General features: G+C 43.4%; 1 protein-coding gene across 4 annotated transcripts in view; it reads left to right on the top strand.

Moving 5' to 3' along the window:
• The window catches only part of LOC118507493 (V-type proton ATPase subunit d 1-like), a 131,490-nt gene that overhangs the window by 88,117 nt on the left and 20,612 nt on the right, over positions 1–22,761 (top strand). For all 4 annotated transcript variants that reach the window (XM_036046019.1, XM_036046022.1, XM_036046021.1 and 1 more), the window contains 2 exons: positions 14,053–14,127; positions 14,204–14,330. In XM_036046019.1, coding sequence (XP_035901912.1) covers positions 14,053–14,127; positions 14,204–14,330 — 202 coding nt within the window. The remainder of the gene's footprint in view (positions 1–14,052; positions 14,128–14,203; positions 14,331–22,761) is intronic.

The raw sequence follows: 22,761 nt of genomic DNA, 5'->3' as shown, positions 1-22,761 counted from the left end.
TCCTCCCACTAGACCCTAAACCCTCCGCACAAAAAGATGCAAAAGTTCTCAGTACCTGGGGATCAGACTCTGCCGCTGGGGATGGTTTTCGTTAATCTTTTCGTCATTCGTTAGAACCATTAGCTACTTACGGCTTTCGGTCGTAAACGCACCATCGCAAAACTTGTCGTTTGATGACGAACATTCTTCAAAACAAGATTTCATTTGGCCATTCGTTCGTTAGAATGCTTTACCGTCTCGTCGTGCCGTTGCTGCTGCAACTCTTCAGGCATATCTGGCGCCAGATAATTCACCGTTTCTCCATTTTCTCGCATAACAAAAAAACGCCAGGCTCGTAAAGTAAAACTCCCCGGACCACCTTACCGGGAGCCTCCGGTAGCAGGTAGGGGGGAAATTAAATTAATTTGCCCTCGTGCCAGTCCCGATATCCGGAGGCTTGCATTACGCACTCTGGCACTGTGACCGTTTGCCAGTGCCAAAGTAGCGCCCTGGATGGAAACCGTTTAAGTTAATTACCCCCCTTGCTTCTTTCATTACCCCAAACACCTTCCACCGCTTCACCGATCCCGTGTGCGATACTTGCCCAATTCGTCCCAATTCGCCTGAAAAGTTGGCTCAAGAGCCATGACCCTTTTACACATGTTACTCATCCCCGCCAGCACAGGAAAAGACACAAGACATTGAGCGCTGAATGGCTGTAACAGGGCAGGAAAATGGAGGAAAAAGCATCATGAGTGCACGAAATGGACGCGGAACGGGAGTTAGGTGTCTTTCCGCGTGCAAACCATCGTTTCGCACCCGTCACCTAGTCGGCAGGCGAGAGAAAAATTGGATTCGCGCCACAAAACTTTACATTCAATTTGTCCTAAAATCCCTGCTACTGGCTGTCGCCTGTGTGCAGTACACAATGTTCCCGGTTGGATACGCGCCACCCATCGTGCATTGGCAACGCTAAATTTCGGGCGTAGCGTAAGATATCCCTCGCCTTGGTTCACTTAGCAGTTTGTGACTTTGTTGTCATTTTCAGCGTTGCCGATGGGCACTTGGGCACGCTGGGAGGACGAACGGCGAGATAATAGGGTCCGAGCGGCGGATGTGCCACCCGGGAAGAACCGTTTTTATTCTCTGCACCGAATGGCTACTCTCCTCTAATGGATGCTAATTGCTGGTAATCGAGCACCGGAGTCGAACAAATATCTCATTCCTAAAAATAAACCCTTGGGCAAAACGCCCTGCGATTCCTGGCGACTGATCGTTTGCCCAATGTCGAGAGGAGGAGAGAAAGAGCCATTCAGTTGCCAAGGTACTGTTGGACAAAAACGGGGAAACAAAATGGCAACTGCTGCGCGCAGGTTTGAGGTCGAGGAATGCCGAGAGCAAAGGATTAAAGGTTGTTGTCCGTATCGTAAAAGCGATCCGGTCCTTCACATGGGAGCCTTCCGAAGGTTAATTAGGGTACGGATGAGTGGATTTTATCGCTCTGTCTGGCTTTCATGAGGAAGCCGTTTTTCAAAACAAACGCCGTACCGTACCATTTTTGCAGAACCCTCGCACTAAGCCTTTCCTCGGGGGTCGTCTTCCTTTCTCATATCAGTCATACCGAAGTACAAAGTCGGAGTCACTCTTAGTGAAAGACACAGACACAGAAAGCGCAAAAAGAAACCTACACCTCCGAAAACGTCAACTCTCGGCGACCGGATGAAGTGATGCTGCCTTATAATATTGTTTAAGAAAAATTCTAAAGACCTTTTCCCCAGAAAGAATGAATTTCCGCTGCAAAACACTAATTACTTCCCGTGTCTTTGTGTGTGTGTATGTGTGTGTGGGTGTTTGGATCACAGCAGCAACAAACGTCGCGCTCGTCGTGCCAACCTGAGGCAACAGACCGATTCACACACACACACACCACAATCGAATGCAGAGCCAAGGCTGTGGCCAAGCGCTTCTTACGGAAATTATTGTGCTAGCTATCTTCTGACGTGCTTCTACCGGGTGCGCTGGAACTAGTCGTAGCATCATCGTTCCCGGGCATCAATAAGCATAGCGAAGAACAAAAACGCACGCCCGGAAGCAAAACTATTTCATGCCAAACCCGCTCATGCTCGCCCAGCCATATTCTCTGTAGGCAGACAGCTTGGAGAAATAAACTCCCGGGACCGAGGAGAGTGGACAGGGACAGGCCAAAGCCACGGAGACAGATTCCGGAAGGCGATTTCAAGCCGGATTTAACGAGAAAAATGAGAAATATGAAACCGGGTGGTTCGTTCCGAGGGCTGCGAAACGAAGGAAAAAAAGTTTTTCGGTGGAATGCCTACGCAGAGGAAAATAAGACAAAAAAAATATATACATATATATATCAGCGCGTCACCGGTTCCGTTCGTTCCGGTGGGGCGGATGGTTCCTCAGACTATTCGAAGTTGGCTCTGGGTCTGGGCATTTTTTTTTTGGTTCGTTGTTGGTGTATTTCCACCATGCGCACCCGCCGCGAACAGGGGGTGAAAAGAAATAATGAACTATTTTTCCCACTGACAGTTTTCCAGTTTTCATCACCATCGTCAACCTGCTATTCAAAGGATCGCTTGGGATTTAGTCTTTCCTTCGTCGGTTTTTTTTTTTTTGTTGTTGAGTGTGTGTGTGTGTGAAAGCTTCCATGACGCTTTTCGAGTTAGTTTGTGAACGAATAAAAACTAGACCGGTGGGCTCCCGCCTCCCTTGTCCCCCTTTTGTGGGATCTCACCTTTTGATAGCTTCCGGTTGTGTGTGTGTGTGTGTTCGCGGGGCAAGGTTAAGAGGTCTTGCGAAAAGCGTTAACCCGATGCATCGTTGGGTGCCATTTTCGGGCGACCGTCTCCAACCCTTCTCCCAGTGAGATACCTTCGCCGAAGGTGTAAAGCGTTTGACTTGCTCGTGGGGAAAGCCAACCGAGCGGAGAATCGCACCGAACGAAGACTTTACCGTTCGAAACAAATTCTAGAAAGACAAAGAAGAAGAAGAAGCAGAAGCAGCATCAGAAAAAATCGCACCGAAAGCAACCGTTAGAGTGCATTACGACCGGGGGCCATAGCTCCCGGAAGCAAGTGGAGCCGACTTCCTTAGTCTGGTTTACCGAGCAGGGCACAGAGCAGATGACGCTTTCGTTGGTTCAACTGGAAAATTGAGTTTTCAGTGCAGCCAACTTTCAGGCAACGTGCGCACACACACACGGACAACAAACCGTCTGTCTGTCTTCGCTGTTCGAAAGTATAGCCTCCCGAGAGGGTACCGTAAACCCTCCAAAAGGCGGCATGATGATGACGATCCACCAGGGAGTTTACCGACAAACCGTTGTTCTGGGATCGGGGGTTGTTCTGGGTGAACCGGAAACGCCACTGCATGCCACACTCCGTGTCGAACCAAAAAATTGTCTCTCCTTAGCATGGGCTTTCAATCGTGGTTGCGCCCAACGCAGCCCACGCGGGCGCTTTGTACTTTCCGATCCTCACTGTCGGCGTACCGGTGTTCCTTTGGGTCAACAACAGTTTGATCTTGAGCATATTTAGTGCCGCTTTTTGTCCAACCAAACAACAGCCGAAAACTCTTATCTTGGGTTGCCCGTGGAATTCACCATTTAACTGTGCAAGTGTGCTCGGTAAGTAAGGAGGTCGGTAAAAGGAACAGTGTGTGAGCTGTATTTTTGCATTTTACGTTTCATCAAGAAAAGCCGTGGCTGCGAAGAAACCAGTGTTCTTACCCAACCACGAATACCTTTTTTTTTCTGGTGGAAATGAGATTTATATTTTTATTCGCATTTTTTTGTGCGTGTGCTAGTGCCCTCGCTACGTTGCTATAAAATAGCGGGTTTTGCGGTACGCGAATTTCGCTGGAAGAGAAATGAAAGACTGTGACAACTTTAAGCCTTCCCGTAAGCATGGCAATCCTTCGCGAGAACAAGGTAAAGGTCTCTTTCCTTGCTAAGGATAATACGGTACAACGCTTATCCAACCCATGGGACAAAACATGCTTCACCAGGAAATGGAAAGCATCATTAGAAGTTAACAAGAATGGGTTTGCCACAGTTTTGGTGGGATTCTAACAACGATTTCTTACGTTTAGAGATGACGATAAGCCGTGGAGGGCAATGCAAACAAAATACCGGGACTAGATAGTTTTCGCTCTGTTTTGGTTTGTTTTCTTATAAACTCTAGGGAACAACATACACGTTCTCAACCCAATAAATCCAACATCCTCAGATAGCTGATTCATCTTCACACTGCTACTAGAATTTCTACTAACCATCGAAAAATGTGCGTCTCTTTTGCTATCAGAATTGTAACGACAATTCAAATAAACAACGTAGGAAATTGTCCGGCCATAAATCATTTTCCACGAGTCCTATTTTAGCATACAATTCGAAACTCATTCTTCACTGGTGGCAACTCTAACCCCCGCGTAGTAGACAGACCCCTGGCCCCTTCCCGTACGCAGCTAAACGAAATCACTCACAACGTACACTTAGTTCATCATTTTTGACAGGTACTGGGAAGATAAGTCTATTCATGTTTCATTCCCCGTTTTTGCACCAAACACCGATGAGGGCGGTGTTGCAGAAACACAACCAAACCACATCGGAACGAACGCAAACAGCCATAATTCATCTGGCAGCAAGTCTTTTACCCTATGCGTTTTTTTGTGTGTGTGCTTTCTGTTGTAAATGAAATTTATTTCGCACCCATCAACCCGTCCTAATTCATATGGCGCCAAACAACCGACCAGCGACCGAGCGAGCACACATTCTTTCCCCGATTAGCTCTATCCTGTGCAGGGTTGAAGGCCGGCATTCCCCTTAAACGATGGGCTGTGGAAAGTGCTTCCGCTATGCGATAGCTGGAGGTGAGTGATGTGTTTTGGTTTCGATGTTCCGTTAGTGCCTATCACGCTAGTTCCATCTTCCAGACGAGTACCGCCATATGTTTGAATGAAAGTGGAAAGAGCGAAAGCAAACTTTGCTGAGGTATGAAATAAAGTCGCGCGGAGCTGTAAAGGATTAGCCATAAAGCAACATTCCGTGTGAAAGACACACAATGCGGAATTCCTAAACAAATCGGAACTGGGTTTAGGTCGTACACAATCTCACGATGAAGGTTGGATGCGAGCTGGTGCAGTCAGTGACGCCTTAGCTATAAATACAGGAGCTATGGAGACGTCCTGCGGATTACAGGTTCTACTACTCATATACCTTAAAAAGTCTGCATATTACATAAAGTTTCTTTGTGTTTTTAACTGCTCAAATTCAAGACTTTTCACGTAAAGTCTATAAATGGAGACTTAACTAACTGAACCGAGGACGGTTCGACGCACAACGAATGCAATGACTGGTAACATGATACATCACACGTACTTCATGATGGGAAGATTCGTCTGAAAGCTAGGCCTACCTTGCTACGGGTTAAATCAAGTCACAGAAAGCCAGAAACGGCAGGCCAAGACCGTTCGAGGTTGTAATCCAAGGAAAAAACTGAGATGCACAAAACGAAAAGGAATACGTAGTTACTTATCTCTTACTTAATCCTTAATACCTCTAACCTTCTGGCGGATGCCTCAACGCCATTACTCCTGATAGTTTCCTACTATCTCTTCAACCAATGGGACAAATCAATCTTTTAATATCACTCTAGCCTATCACCTATAGCTTCTTGTGTATGGGGTGCATACTGCCAAGGCTTCAATCACAAGGCTCCGATTCACTATCCCATATCTCATCAATAATTTGATGAATGTTCTGTTCAATCTACTTCGTCTCTGTCGTTGGTTCTTATACCTCAACTGGTCTTGACCTGTATTTCTTGACTTAGTTTACCCGTAATTGTTTAGTCAACCCAGCGTACGGGGAGACTGTTAAGACAGTACAATTCTATTGCCGATCCTGCCACTAGATAAGGTCTGTAGAAAAAGAGAAAATACGATACTAACAAAAATACTAAAATCGAGAATCGAGCATAAATTTGTTTATTTTGTTTGTTAAAAGTGGTTGATTCCTTACAAAGTTGCTGATTGTTTAGCTGTAACATCAGTCATCGTTGTCATTGGAGTTTATGTTTTTACCCTATCAACTAAAGATTCCTATCACAATAATTACCATCTCAATCCAACCAGTCGTACCCTTTGCAAATATGTGTTTAATGTTGCTTTGTATTTTTAAATCAATTAATCCTCCCCATAGCTTCCAAGAAGCGAAACTGGTTGTCAGGGGAAATAATAACCCGAGCAAACAATTAATTTTCTCCATTATGGAGATGCCGTTCGGTCGAACAGTGATCCTATGAGCCGTGCAGAACTGTTCAATTGATTTTATTTCCTTTACCATCACATTTCACCACCGTAAAATGACCCACCCATCCGGTAAGTCGATTCCATTTGCCTCGTGTCGGTGATACTTGTTGGTACTGTGAAGAGTGGCCATTGGAGTGAAGAGTGGAGTGAAGAGATGAAAGGTTTGCTTTCTAGGAAACATGACAATTTTGTAGCTCATCTTGTCGGCAAACCATGGAGTGGAAGGTGAAAAGGATTGGGCTACTAGCATAACATCGCTTCGATAGATGCCAATGGCCCGTAGAGAGACGCTATAGGCAAACATCAAAGATCGTGTAGCCCGAGCAGTCAATCCCTCCCGGAGGATGGGTGAGTTTTAATAGCAACAGTTTTTCTGCACACTAATTAATTGGCCAACGGGCAGAGAGATCCTTCACTTGCGTTACAAACTGTCCAAACCTGTCATCGTTTACCGTGTTGTGCTGTGAAGGCTCATCCAGCTGGTGACAAGCTTTAATGCTACAGCACCACTGCTCCGCTTGACTCGCTCTCAAGAGTTGTGTTAAAGCTCTTGGCTGAGGCGCTCACCCTTCTTTAATGACTTGATGTGTTCATTGTGAAACGTGCTCGTTCGAACATGGAATAGCCAAATAGGTGATTGTAACCTGTACATTAACCGAAAAGGAAAATAACAGCTCAATATCGTTTCCAATATGTTGAAAATTTCAATCCCATTAAATCATTCGTGTATAGCAATACGGCCAGGCCGTTCTTTTATAATAAAAAAAAATCATTCGTGTATGCTTCAGATCAACACATGGTAGCCAGAACGTTGCACAGATTGTGTTTTGTCTTTTTTTTACTCTCACGTATTTGGAAGATTCATGCAATGCTCACCGTGTATGGTAAAACCAGACAGAATGAAACTGTATAAAAAGCTGTTACCATTCAATACTGGTCCGCCGAGCGACCCATCGTGGGCAGGCAGGTGAGCCGAATAGGAAAGTTTTGGAATAAAGCTTTCTGGCGAGCAACGTAACCCGGCTTTTTCCAACCTCTTCAGCCTTACAGCCTACACCTGCAAATTCTCCAACACTTCTCTCTCATGGTTCATGTCAGTGTAAGCAAACCTCCAAAGGCGAACCAATAAAATAAATTATACGAAGTGGAATTGAAAAACTTTCCCCATGTGCACACACACACATACACCAACCGTACCGCAAGCATTCTTCACCTTTGTACAGTAACCTAAAATAACCTGCTGCTTACCTCGTACCTTATGTTAAGTGTTCTTTTCATTTTGATCCCTAGATGTGGTCACATTCACTGACGGACTGCAGCTTGCACCGCACTAACCATTCACTAAATCTGTGACGAAATACCGCGCAGAAAAGGTTTTGCAGGAATGAAAAGAGAAAAAAATCCCACACACACATATATATATCTCCAAGCATGTCTCACAATAAATCATGTCCCGGGGCAAAAGCTACCGAAATTGCGGCGCCAGCCTGGCAAGATTTTCTGTGACCTCTCGCTTGCTCACTCGCTACTCGTACCAACGCTTTTATATCGGATTCGTCAGCTTTGAGTGTTTGGGCGAAGAGAGAAAAAAAACTGAAGCATTTGCAACCACATTCCTTCCCTTCGTTTAGGGACGAGAGATGTTCTAGATGTGGCGTGAAGGGACAAGACCACATCGGTTATGGTTGGTGGCATTATTCAGAGGTCGTTTTTTATCCTTTCTTAGCAGTTGAACATATTTGTAACTAGCTCAGAAATACCTACACACGCTGATATACAGGTACACCTTGCATGCGAGCTGGTTGCCAATAATTTCAATACCCAACATTCTTCTTGGTCAACCCATACGCTCGACTCCAGCGCGGCACCGTAGGCTGTAGCAGAAGAAATGTTTTACGTTGCGGCTGCAAATCTACATTTCGGGCATATGCTGCCACAGTAAAGCTTTGACAAGTTTCAGCAATGAGGGTCGTTCGATCGGCTGCTGAGTCGTCCGGCGCACAGCGCGCGAGTGTTGGTATGGAAAAAAATTCAATATCTGTACACATCGATAAATAGCTGGAAGGGGTTTAGGAGCTACCAAGCACAAAAAAAAATGTATCGAAAATCGGCAACATTACTTCGCGATCGATCCTCCACCAGTGCTGGCCAAAGAGATGTGAGCAGCAACAAAAAAAGGATAATAAAGTTTAGCGAACGAAACGAGGAGATGTTCCTGGAGCTGAACGTTCACCTGAACGTGAACGGAAAAGTTCTATTCACATGGCGCATTCGCAGTGCTCGTAAAAGTAAACAAATTGTTGGCAACCGTAGATACCGTCACTTGGGGCATTCTTCCGCTTTCGAGTCTAATCCTGCCCAATGTGCTTGGTGTGTGTGTATGTGCCAGTGTGAATGTGTCGTTTGAGCAACCAATAAACTGCTGTCAATAGGAACAATCTTTACAACCATCGCTCGATAACCGGTTGCCACCGACAGCTGGGCACCACCTTCGGCCCTTCTGCCTCGCTCGGATGCTACACAATTGCCACAAATTAACTGAGCGTAGCACTGCTGCACCATTCGATTGCCACCTTCGGGGAGATGAGACTGTCCAAAATGCAATGCAACAACAAACAGAACTAACAACAACAAAAAAAGAAGAGTGCAAAACATGCAAACACCCTCTATCGCCGCATGATGCATCGGATGCCTTCGCTGCGACGAGGATTCAAGTTGGGTGCCCGTTTTTAGCGAAACTCAAACCACTCACCTGAACTCGAGATCGTTTGCTCGGTACCAACGTGCACCGGTTGCATCAGTACCTTAACCCGGGGCCTTGGGGCGGCGGATGAACCTTTTTCACCGAATAGAAAAAGTTTTAATTAACGCAGGGACGTCTCAGTGGTGCTGGCTGGCTGGCTGGTTGGTTGGTCCGTTTATGGCTCTTTTGTCGAAAACTGTAATTCGCTCCGTTTCTCAGCTGCCCACAGGCAATAGGGGCATGATGAAAGGATAAAACTCCGATGCATCGGATACGATCCAATCGCCATCGCCATCTAGTGTGTGTGCTCACACGACGATCGTGAAATAGTATTTCCGCGAATTTAATCCAGTGAGGTGAAAACAAAACTGTTGTACCAAAAGTATAGCGAAGGGATGTGCTTCAGTACCTTAATCCTTGGCTCAAAACTGTTTCACTTTGAATATGGTTTTTGTATTCCTGCCGAGAGCCGAGCATAAAGTATTCATTACAAACAATCTGGACAAACGAAGTTTATGATTGCACCATCCATAGATACGTTTTTCCTTTACTTTTACTTACAGTTGACATGGTTTTCCTCCAAATGCATGGGTTCATTTTCGTTTATAAAACGTACAGAAGCACAATGAAAGCTGTGGGAAATCGAGTAATCATTGAACTAATTATTTCATCTTGGTAACATCTTGTTAACCCTTCGCATACCTTCGCTTACCTACACTAACAATTCTGACGTATCCTTCTCCTTCTTCTTCTTCTTCTTGGCTTAACGACCTCTCAGGATGTGCCAGTCCGAATCTTTTTATTTCATTGAGATTAGTTGAGCTGTTCTACGAAATCTGTATTTTCTCGCAAAAAGTGAATCAAAAATGACAGATTTTGAACGCGGGACAGAACTTTGGTTAGCGATACATGGACATGACCTCAAAAACTGCTGTTTTAGTATTTTCTAGTAATAGTTGGAGACATTTGACAACACATTTCTGAGTCTCTTACAATATTTCCAAAGCCTCAGATTTTTTATGAAACGGGGCCTCTCTAACCTTGCTTTAACGGGATTTAAGCCATTTCGACAATGTAAAGTTGGGCATCAGAAGTTACATTAGATATAGTCCGAAGGCAAGAATAATCCTCGCCGGTAGTGCTATAAATATCATTGGTAGCAAACATAATATTTGCAGAAGCTTTGGCCTAGATTTTAAAAGGTCATAGGAAGGTTTAGTGCTATATTTATCAGATTTGGAAAAAAGTCATAATGAATGTGTGCTTTAGTGGAAATAAGTAATCGGAGTAGCAACATATTCCACGAATATGAACTCTACTAAAAAGGTTTGGGTCTGATATTTTTGCTTTTCCGAGAAATTATTTACTCGTAACTTGTCAAACTTTGCTAAGGTAGAACAGTTCAAATGGAATTTGGTGCCGGTTCGGTCGAAATGCAACAAAAAATCCAGAACACTGTACCATCACAGAAGGAGTATTGGCAAATATTTCTTATAAATGCTCAAATGGTAGTTACCAAAAAGTTAGTGTAAGGATTGCTTTAAATATTATTAAATCATTTATTGTTTTTGATTGAAACCCACGTATTGAAATTAATTGGGTGTAATATTGGAACACACCATTTTCCGTAGTGTTAATTTGATCTTCTTGATTTTCTGTATTTATTCCTTGCGTATCATGTATTTCGATAGTTTTACTTGATGCAGACCCGAATATTTTATGTATCAGTTTTCAACTTCAATCATTACTCAGTAATTAAATTAAAAGGCAATTCATTATTATGATTGTATTCTTTGATGAGATGTCGCTCAATGGCGTAAAAAATCGTAAGTAAACCGAGCCACAAATGACCAGTCAGGCGGCTTGCAACAACGAAATCAAATCAACTTTGTGCTGACCCAGCACAAAACTAAATGCCTACACCAGCAACAGGAAGTCACCATAGGAAATTCGACTCGTTTTACGTTGTTTTTTGCATCGCGCGCTCTGTACCGGCGCAAAGCTCGTTGTCCATGTTTCAGTTATCTATTTTTGCTTTGCTGCACCGAAACAAGGCCGCCTTTGCAGTCGCGTGAGTAATCTCCTTAAGCACATTATACAATAAATTTAAATCTTTCACTCCAGCTGACAAACTGAGAAGACGTGCGATTTTATTTCCCGGCACTCAATGAAAACGTCGCCGGCGTTTATTGTTGCCCTTGTATCGAGCAAAAGAGAGCGAGCGAGAGCAAGTGGACGGAAACGCCCAAACCCTCGACCGGAGCAGGGGGAACGGGAAAGTGGACGAGTAAACCTTCCAATCTGGGTCCACCGGAGCGAGACGTTTAAAATGTGATTATCGTCTTCATTTTATTTCCGTCACTCTTGTACGCTCGCTTGGCCAACGACGATGACACGACGGCAACGAAATGATAGCACCGGGCAGGACACGGACCTCGCCCTGTCAGTGCTGTTTCGGCGCGGTTGAATCACATTGCTTCGCCCGCTTTGAACCATACTTTCTTGTCACCGAGCGTATTTGGCCGGCGGAATCGACGATGGCAAACGATGGCCGGGCAGCAACAGGAAGCTTAGCCCGTTTTAACGTTCGCTGGTTCGAAATTGTGCCATAGAACGGTTTGATTGACCATAGAGAGGGCATGTCGACATTAATGATGTTTTTCCACTTCCGGTAACATTCAATCAGCGTGAAACTATGTGATGTTGAGCGAATGCTTGCCCAGAAGCTAGCAGAAACGAACCATTAGGCGGTCAATTATAGTTTAAAGCAAAGCTGATTGCAGCCATACGTGAAACAGATGACAAGCCAATAATCATTTGAAATAGAAGGAATTGGAAGTATAGGAACTGTAGGAAAAAAAGGGTTCTTAACTTAAAGAAAACTCGCGATAAATGTTTGGGTCGTTGATTCGTTCGCTTATGTACGCTACTTTCTAATAATTGAATGTGTGCATACATTTGTACTTATTCATGCAAGAGCATTCTGATTACTATTTATTATTAGCGATCATTTCTTTATCATTTATATGATTGCTTAATTATCACTGCTCATTATCTATAAGTAAATGACAAAATTTTCATGTTCAATTGTGTCATTAATGGAATGGAGGCGCATGGTACTTTGTATGCTTTATCAACATATCAATAGTAAAAAGAAACTTGAGAAAGTATGGTATGCTTTGGAAGTGGTGACGGTCAGGTCAAGCGGCCGCCCAGAGAGGCACGTTGCTAAAGATATTCCCAAGGAATTTTATCTTCAATTCTTCTTATTTTGCTTTCTTTGCCTATCGACCACTTAAGGTAATGCCTGCCATTTCTGGCCGGCTAGACTTATTGATACCGCATAGTTTGATTGACAGTTTTCACTATGGGAGAGCGGCCCAGATTGGACTTGAACCCCGGTTCTGCCGTGTTAAAAGGGGCGCCGCTGTCGCATCTTCCACCGGGCCGCCCCGTCTTCCATTATAAGTGGTGAATCAAGCCCCTTGGAGGTAAGAAGCAGAATTAAAGTTGTAGGCCCCTAACACGTTAAATCTGTTGACCGAGACAAGATTAAAGTCTTACGGAGTTCGGGCCCTTCTAAATGATCGAGGCTTCCAGGTCCTCCTTGGAGCCCCTTGAAAGCTCAGAGTCTCAAGCATCTGCTTAGTTTTTTTTATACCGTATCAAAATACAGTATTTCCCAAAGACCTCCACGTCGAAGGACCTCATCTGCCAAAAGACTGTGGTGTTGAAAAAGCCATATCTACCATGAAACCTTATTCCAAGTCTAATATTCCAGCCATCCAATGCACCTCATCTTCTAGGATAGTTTGTCCTCCAAGAGATGTTGTAAATCAAGGACTACTACTATATATTTAGTGCATTGATTAGCCGATTGCTTTACCTTATAACTGCAGGTGAAAGACAACTTAAATCGCATGACTGAAACCATCCAACCAACAATCCAAAACGATAGGGACATACCATTAACAAGCAATAGTCATTTCTTATAGGTTGATAAATCACCACACATCAATTGTTGTTACACTGTTTAACCAAATAGCTATACGGCACAGCATAACTGTGTGATGTTTTTATTACATTTCCATTGTGTGGGCGTAGCATAATGGACTGTATTCCTTTCAATATAGCACGGCATGCAATGTTTAATCAATCTGTTCCACGCCACGGGTACTTCTCAGCCGTTCCATTGCCCCTTTCGTGCAGCCTCTTTATATGTGTGCAATGGTTTTGCGAAACTCATTAAACTGAGCGTATCGGAATGCCCTCGTGTCTCATTGATGGCCTTCGGGAGCTAGACCATGAAGTGAGCATAAATATTTTATGTGCCAAAAATAAATGTTACCTCCAATGGGGCTTTCTGTACTGAACCACACACACACACAAAATACAACCGTTTTCCAACTCTTGCTACTCACGATCTTATGTGTGCTATCACTCTGCAGCGGTAACAAGGCAACGAGCGAAAAGCATCAAAGTGGCATCACTTTCTTACTGACTGAGTTCTGGATCATGTGGCGCACCAGTCAAGAACAACACATGCATAGTTTACTATCGAGCGCTCAGTGTTTAGGCGCCATACGGCACAAAAGCTCAAACCTCGAAGTGCCAAAAGAGACAAAGCCGGCATTGAAATACCGCCAATAGTAAAGTTGGTTTTATGGACAGATAAAATCACATCTCAAACGTGGCCGACTTTTGGTGCAAGAACTGTTACCGTAACGGTTGGTGTTTCACCGAAATCAATCAGCACTAGCCTACGGATCGGATATGCTTGCGGAAATGTAACGAAAACGAATAAAGTGGTAACTCATCAATAAAACTACATTTCAAGTTTGTACACGGCACTTGTTTATTGGTTACTCACTCGCATCTGCGATCAAACGTTGCCCGTAATCTATAGGCCATTAGTGTTGTTTTGTCACGCGGACTACATTAATTAAATTGCTCGCCAAGAAGTACGCTGATTCATGGCCCGTTTTCATTTTTACTTGCAGGTTGGAACAGAATCTACAGTGCTGCATCCAACGCATGACAATCTTCACTGGGCATCACGGGATCTTATCATTCAGGTAGTTGCTATCCTGCGGAAGCTTATTTCTCAGCCCACTTCTAATTCATTTCGCCGATTGTATCTTCTCCTTCCAGCTGCTGCCCTCTCATTACTCCACCGGGCAGCTAATATTGCGATGTTTGGCTGAAGTTGGCACCATTTACTCGGAAGTATCGCAAGCACCGTTGGAATCTAGCCGCAAGGAGCCAATCCCGGAACGAGGTATTTATGGCTCACATTTTCCGAAAAACCACATCCACATCCCCCATACTATTGATTAGCTCTTGTGCTGCCATCCGGTCATAAATATGGCAATCATCGAACACCGCTATCTACAGTGCGAGATTGTTTCATGATGATAATGAAATTATCTGATTAATCATCCTGGTCCTATCAATGCCAGGCCCCGCGCGTTATGATGCGCCGGCCCGTCAGCGGCAGCAAACCGTGCATGAATGATCCCATTTGTGAACATTAGCCTACACAAACACACCATTAGAGGCGGTGTCAGAATGTCAACAATTGAAATGATAATCAACTGTGTTATAAATTATGCGCCGTATTAGTCTCGACACGGCTGCAGTTGCGTTTCCACGGTGCAGCGTAATTATGCACCGTTTAGAATGCAAAAATTAAAGCAAAATGAATGCGTTTGACATGGTAGCAGCCATGCTAGTACCGTTCCAGCCAGCTCGGCTCATGTGCCGGAAGCTTTTCAATTAGAGTGACTTATTTTAAATGAATTTGAATTCAGGATGATTATCTATTGGATCCAATCGATGTTGACGTCTTTATTGGTGTTTTTGTTAAAAAGAAATTTAAACTTAGAGGAGTTTTTTAAGTTCAGTTATCGACAATCAATTCTTTGCTTGAAGATTGCGATTCTGATCGTTTAGCTTTGTCGTACTATGCTAAGTATCATTTCTGGAATTTTAGATAACAGGAATTATATAAAAGCGGCATTCCTGAGAAAAGGATTTTTTTAATTCCTATTACATTTTTTCGAATACGAATTAAAATGATTTTTGCAATCTTTTTCAAATTTCAAAGATCATTATTGCTGATATTAAGATTAAGATCCGTTTCTATTTTACATGTTGCCTTTTGCTTTCAATTTATAGAATTAATCATCAACTAATAGTTTTTGAGAATACAGTTGACAAGTTCCTCGACATATTGCTTCGTTCAGACGCATGGTTGACTCTTCCAGCGAGATGTTCGCATGGTGTCATCCATTTGTTATATCTTCGAAAGTATTACCTGTCTTTACATTTCTTAATTATGAACAACTGTGCACTTATTTCTGGTGATTTAAATAAGTAGAATCAATATTGTATATGTTTTAGGAGAAACAAAGAAAAGATGTTTTACAAAAGGCTAGGCTAGTAAAATAATGAAATAATTTTGCTTCTCATGGAGACGCCTGGTACTCGATGTTAATGCCATTCATTGGATGAAATTCCCCTTACCATGTGTACATTTTAAGAGACAATATTACTTTTCCACGTTATGTAAAGCATTGAAAAGTCCACTTACAGATCAATCATTAAATGTTATACCAGTTCTACATCCAAGAAGCGATCTTCAAAAATACTAACGGTTTTCACTACCGTTACTTGCTTGTTCGAAGTTATCTTCACGGGGATAGCTTTGCTCATAAATGGATAGCAACTTTTATATAACAAAATGATTATTTCGATAAATATTGGGTGGATCACCAATCCAGTCGAAAATCGTAGTTCAACAAGTCCTTGAATTGCATACGTTAGGAGTTTTTTGCAATAAGATTTTAAGCATCGTAATTTGACTCACTGAGGAACAACATAAAAGTTAATGAAATTGCATAATTCTTTCAAAAGCCTAGGCCAACAAAATTAGTGATTAATTTGACTGTCGATGGAGACGCCTGGTACTTAATGTCCAAGTACATTGACAATCGGTTGGATAAACTTTTTTAAGGCAAGAGTACATAACGAGAGACGATTATACAGGCACCGATACCGTTTACTCATGTAAGTTTCCTGCTTGCCAAGCGTCACGCGTGTAACACTACCTTTGTACTTTTGATGATAACTATGATTGCTCCCGTCAAGCTTTATACGCCTTTGTCCACTCTTATTTCTCGGTAGAGCTTATGTAATGCCGCTGACATTTGACTGATCCACCCATAACGAACTAACCGTACCGACCGGTGTTTCCTGCCGTCTTCCCCTCGCAAGGAAACAAGACGAAGAAAAAGTTTATTTATTGCAAAACTTCCAACCGGACAGTATCGCATGCTGGGAAATATGTTCCAATGTGCGTCTCTTTGGCAAACGTACTTTTAAACGAGCACAGTGCTCCAGTGCTTGAACAGTTTTGCAACACAACACTTCATTGGGGCGCCGGTACCGGGAACCTTCTTCGATGGTCATCATCTGGGCGGGCTGTTCAGTAATGTCCCTTTTCGGGTCACTGTTTTTCACACCTCCTTCCGTGTCGGTTTTGATTTTGCAGAGCTGTAAAAACTCTACTCTTTGCTTACATTTTCCATCCATATTAAGCGTACCATAGTTTACGACTACAGATACACCGCATATGAATGTGTATGTGGTATATGGTTCTGCTTCCCTTCCTGACTACTGCAGTGAAAAAATACCATTATCTTCTCGCATCACTGCACTGTAGGCAGTACATAGTCATAGTTGAGTTTCCCATTTTTTATAATCCTACATGCTCGGTACCATTGCTCGCACTACGTCCATTTTTTCGTGCGACTCCAAGTTGGAAGGAGAAAATAGATACTAAACACCGATCCATCTATGCATGAAGTTTGCTTTTTTTTATCCCTACAGTCTGTCAACACTTTTCCGCTATCACTCACTCAACAACCGAAAAAAAGGTTTGCCCTCTGGGCAATGACATGAAATTTCCATCATCACTGTGTCAAAAACCATCCCATTACCCTCGAATGACCATGTCGAACCGGTCATAAGGACACGGGACGAGAAGAAAACGAAAGGATATAATGATGACATTTAACCACATCCTTGTTTACTCTAGAATCTGGCACCAAAAAAAAATGGAACAGTTCACTAACGCCCAGCAGTGCTTTTCTGTGTGGCAGATTTGGAAAGTTGTACTTTTGGGAAACCATTTTCTAGGCACGGCAAGTCCGGCATTACTTTACACTGCAAAACGGGGAAACAAATCGCGTCCCAACGTGGGTTGCGTTAAGCTTTGTAAAAAAAACCTACAAAATATCCACTTTAAACGAAGTCTTTTAGGTATACTAAGTAGCAGCAATAAAAAGCAAGGAAAAAAACAACATCCACAACAAGTATCTCTCTTAGAACTTATGGCCTAGGGCGATCTTCATCTAATTCGTCTTTTCGCTCAAACCCAAAACGAGGATTTGTTGTTGAAGCTGATCCTCTCATTTAAATGCCCTCGGAAAAAGGGTCGCCTTTCATTATTGCCATCCGGTCCAGCCCGGCTATTTCACATCGCACTGTCAGACTGCTACTGCTCCCCTTCCTTTGCTCGTTCACTACGGGTAAAGGTGTAGTAAAACCCTCGAGAGGCACACTGTCAGCCAAGCTTTTGACATCTCAATGCAGAAAAGGTTTCCCAGGGCCCCGGTTTGGTTTGACCTGGCAAAGGCATGGGTACCATAACAAACCGAAAAGGTAGTAAAAACGGGCAAGCAACGGTACGAGCCTCGACAACCAGAACGCCTCGACACGATAAATAGCTGTCAAAAGTTGGCAAGATCTGAATTAAGAATGAAGATTAGATGCAAATAAATGGTTTAGAGTGGCGCATTATTACTGTACTCATAGCGATGAATAAAAGCTTGTCTGCCAGCGCGGGACGGATATCTTCAGACGACCAGAACCGAGAACCTGCTTATGTTTGAAGTACCTGCCCTTACGCAGTTTTCGGGCATGCGAGGGTTGGAGATTCGTCATTCGCTTGTCACCGAACGAGTGAGGCTCGAGTGGTTAAAAGGGGTCAATTTTGCAGAATGAGAAGAAATTGCTTTTGCGTGTTCCCAACCGTTGTGCGAGAGCCTCTGCTTTCATCTTGTTGCGCCCGTTCATGAACGGTTGTGTCCTGTTTATCAAGATGAGATTCTTTCGCGTGTCACATTATACGATTGAGCTGTCTTATCAAGGCAATTCGACCCTGTACGTACCGTGGGTTAGGTGGGTGCGATGGCATTTCGACCGGATGTATGCAATTGAACGATTAAAGCCACAATAATGTCACCATCAGATGAATCCGGGCACTTGCCGACCGGGCCCTCGTAAAGCATTCGCCGCCGCCACATCGCATTTCGAGCCGGATGCCTTTAATTAAAACCGGAAATGAAGCACAACAAGGACGGAACGCTTGAAACAAATTAAACTGATCGTTAGTCGGCTGAAGTGAGCAGACGTCGGAAGACGGCAGGTTGACCGCAAGAGGCCATCAACACTTGACAGCTAATTTTTGTTTCCAGGCTCGGAGGTCTGCCTCGGCGACGAAATAGAACAGGACATGAAATAGCACGGTTGATTCATCTTGTAGAAAGCTTTCATTGCACGGGCAAACCAAAACCAAACACATGAAAAAACATACAAACATCCGATTTCAACACTAAACGGAAGCTCCCTATCAGAACGGGGAGAATGGGTACATTTTTTTTGTGTGCTGCTGTCTTCTTTATGCTGTCTGATTTCCATCCTGCCTGTCGGGTTGAGCAACGTGTACGTTGGCGAAGCACTAGCCCAAAGTGCGCCTGTTGGCTTGTTCACGAATGCGAACGTGTGACAACGATGTCGAAGGACGGCGCTTACAAGCATGAGTGGTATCGAACCGGAAACCTCTAGACGCCGGAAGCTTCGGGGTAGTGAAAGCCGTTAGTACGGGAATGTTAGGGGGGGGGTACTATTTTACGGCCAACATACTGAACGAGCAAATCGAGCATGACGCCGACGCTATCGACCGAAATCGGCCCCGACCGACTGTGGCGAATGTGGACGACGGTCCCCACAATCCAAGAGTGTTGATTTGTTGCTCCCCAGGGAGATACGAAGGACACAGCAAGGCATAGATGGACGAAACGATGCGACTGCCGGTGGTCGACAGGCAAATATCATCGAATGGAAGAGTGTTAGTGCCGGAACGCAGCACCAAATCAAAAGAAGGTCAATCGGAAAGATGTCGCTAGCAATGATGTGCCATGCAGGAAAAATTGATTGTGTCGTAAATGGAAAATTTATAAATTGTGTCACCGGAAGTGACCTTTTCCAGAATTCAAACATTTAACAAGCCGCGATACGAACAAACGCTACTACAACAAAAAGGAAGGACTTGTCTTGTGATTTTGTTTACACACCAAGTTAAGAGATATTTTTTGGGAAAATATTGACGGTGTTTATCAAACTACATAATGCTTCTTCTATTTGACTCTTGACCTGTTTGGCTTTTTAAACTTGGCTCTGCTGTAGAAAGCCTCTCTGAGCGCAGTCATCTTCGATTCCAATGTGCAGGCCTTTCTGTCGCATCAGTCTCGCAACGATCCTTCTGCTAATGTCGTCGTTTTAACATAACGACGCAGGTCACGCTGACCATAGAAAGACATGCTACACTTATTTATACCTCGTTGCCGTTTATATAAAAACCACTCACCGATACCGTTCTCTCTTCATGTGTATGATCTAAAAATACTTCCATGGGTGTATTTCGTTTGGTGCAATTCTCACTACATGACCAGGAACCATCGGAGACGGGTTCCTTCACAATCGCTCCTCGTTTTTTCTTTCATTCCTAAGAAGCCAAAAATTCTACAGACAATTTTCCACCAAAATGCAACTCACAACAACGCATGATTTACGGACAGTGGTAAAGTCTCAAAGGCGTATATGAGAATTGAAAATATACATGTTCTAATAAGTTGGAACTCTGTCTATCACGAAATGTGTTATAAGTGGCGTAGTTTCCTGTTACTCTAATATGTCCGACTTCATTTAACTCCCTTTCTTAACAAATATTAAGTCTTCTTCTTCTTGAAATGAATGAATTTCATGTGTCCATCGGTGTTTGGTGCTTTATTGTGTACTGGCTTAGTATGTTTACTTTTCCAACTATTTTATTTCATTTTCATATAATCAACATCTTAATGCTGTAAATTGTTGATACAGTAGCAGTTCCATACAAAAAATAATCCTTTTCATATTTTCAAAGACATCTTTCTAAAAGCTATAAAAACCCTCCGATGACTATAATGAGAAACATATAACACTGCTCTAAATGTAAACCAATGCTGTGTCATGTACCGCCGTGCGTCACATTCTTAGCGCTTATGGTACTAATTCCCACCGCAATTGAAACTTCTCCCATCAATGACCTGTTTGGACACCACAACTTTTCCTAGGATTTATTTCATGCTTCAACAGACGGAGGGAAACAACTGCAAAACTCTTCATTCAAATCAACTACAAGCCACTTTGGGACACTTGCCATCCCGCCTCAAAGCCACTTCAAATCGTCAAACCAGCTGCCCTGGGGAGGGAAAGATAGCTTCCACAACCCTCCCGAACCGTTGTGAAGCAGCAAAAGAATGCGTCAAAACAAAACGAAGCAGCAACAAAAAAAGGCAGAAACTTTTGCCCAATGACTCCTAGTAGCATGATACTTTCAATGGACCACTTTCTATATTTGTGTTGCTTACGTTTCACCATTTTGTTGATGTTGGCGTCTCTCTTTACTTGACTGTTTTTTGCTTGTCTGTTGTCTTCTTTTGTACGGTGCTACTGGGTACTCGAAAGAGAAAGCCAAAAAGACCTGATAAAAGTCACAAAACGGCAGTTAAAAAAAGAATCAGACACCTTTTCCTTTTTCGCCACCGTGCCACCGCCACACGCGCGTATTAACTTTAGCGCGCCGTTTGATTCTCCTTTTTGGCGATCCGTTTTCTTGAATATAGGGACAACAAAAACAAGCGCGTACGGCGAACAGGCCACGAAACACACGCGACAATGACTGGGATGCGCGAAGCCTAAGAAGCAAAGTTCAGAAAATTAATTTAAAGTTCAAATAGCTTACGTGCTCAAAGTTTAGGAGCACGATATAAATTTGATTAGGTTCCATTTCCAGCCATCCCTGGCCTTCGCCAGATAACTGCTGAGTAGGTTTCGTGGGAACATCGGATGTGTCGTGCTTTTATGTTTGTTTGTTTGTGTGTGTGTTTTTTGTTTGTTGTATTCTGTTTTGTTTCGATTAAGGTTTTTTTCTGTTTTCTTTAGTTGTGTTGTTTTTCTCTTCAAATCAAAGTACGGTTTACGGGTTGTTTTGTCAGCGCGGTTGTGTCGTATTACACCCTGCAGTGGGAAAGGTATTGTACACAAAAAATCCTTAATGCCTTTCCGATGGTCACACAACAGTAGTAAACACCGAAAGCAAGCGCATTTTTCTTTCTAAAAACAGGTTAACGCTATCAGGGCCACAAAATCTAGCACGTCGAGTGATTTCATTAGCCGCATTGTGTCAAGCTCTAGCAAGCAAACGGGCATGGCGTGGTAGGAGTGTGTGAACTAATTTGGAAAACTTTTTAAAAGGACATACCGCATGATGCCAAGTTTTTCGGATGTTGTTTGCTTCAACGAAACCATTTGTGGGGAGCAAAACTTTCTAGCGCAAACCGCAAAAGACAAACGGTTTATTGACTTTCAATGTTGTGAAAATGCTCCGGAACAAACGTTTCAATCGCATCCTCCGGCAACGTGTTGCTAGAAAGTGGTGCCATTAATTGAAATTTGCCAATAATTAGCCGTGGGAAGTTGAATTATCAAACAAGCGGAGATCCATGTCATGTTTTAAAACCAGATTGATCTCTTGTAGCAAGAGCTGACTATTCGTTAGCATCCTGGATTGGCCCTCTTGGCACTATCGATCCGACATGACATGAGATGATCATGAGCATCATGAGCATCAAACTTATATGATGAATTAATATCTTGGTTAATCTACTTTTAATAAATAAACAAGCCAAGGTTGGGGTGGTCCGATGGTCGAGACCGGGCAGGATCAGGCATGAAATCCCGATCAATAGGACTATTTCCATAAACTAAAGACATGACTAGTAAGCCATCTTATGGTTATCATGATCTAGCCAGTCTTTAAGCCAAAATAAAGAAAAAACCAACGTACAAAACGAAAAATATGTCATTTGAAAGCATTTAGTTCGAACACAAAAATGATTGTCATCCACTTAGATTTTTTGGTAGATTTAATTTCATTACCTTCCTCTCGACCTGCTGATTGCCAAACTAGAAAGACTTGTAATTAAGGGTGGGTTAATGTCTTGGTTCAAGTCTTCAAGTCGCAAGATTGTATAGAGTTAAAGTCTTGTCGGACTGGGGCGGTCCGGTGGCAGAGGCGATAACGGCGACGGTCTTCACACGGCAGGACCGGGGTTCAAATCCCATCCAGACCGCCTCCCCGTACGCAGGACTGACTACTTTACTTACTTACTTATCAGGCGCTACAACCGCTTTGCGGTCTTGGCCTGCTGCAACAATTCTCGATACCGCTCACGGTTCAGCGCCATCGTCTGCCAATCCGTTATCCCGGCCGTTCTGGCGGACGCATCAACGCCATCACTCCATCTCAATTTGGGCCTACCACG

Source organism: Anopheles stephensi, chromosome 2 (assembly GCF_013141755.1).
Source record: "Anopheles stephensi strain Indian chromosome 2, UCI_ANSTEP_V1.0, whole genome shotgun sequence".
NCBI classification, from domain to species: domain Eukaryota; kingdom Metazoa; phylum Arthropoda; class Insecta; order Diptera; family Culicidae; genus Anopheles; species Anopheles stephensi.
The sequence above is the reverse complement of the archived record's forward strand: the minus strand, read 5'-3'. Positions and strand labels throughout refer to the sequence as shown.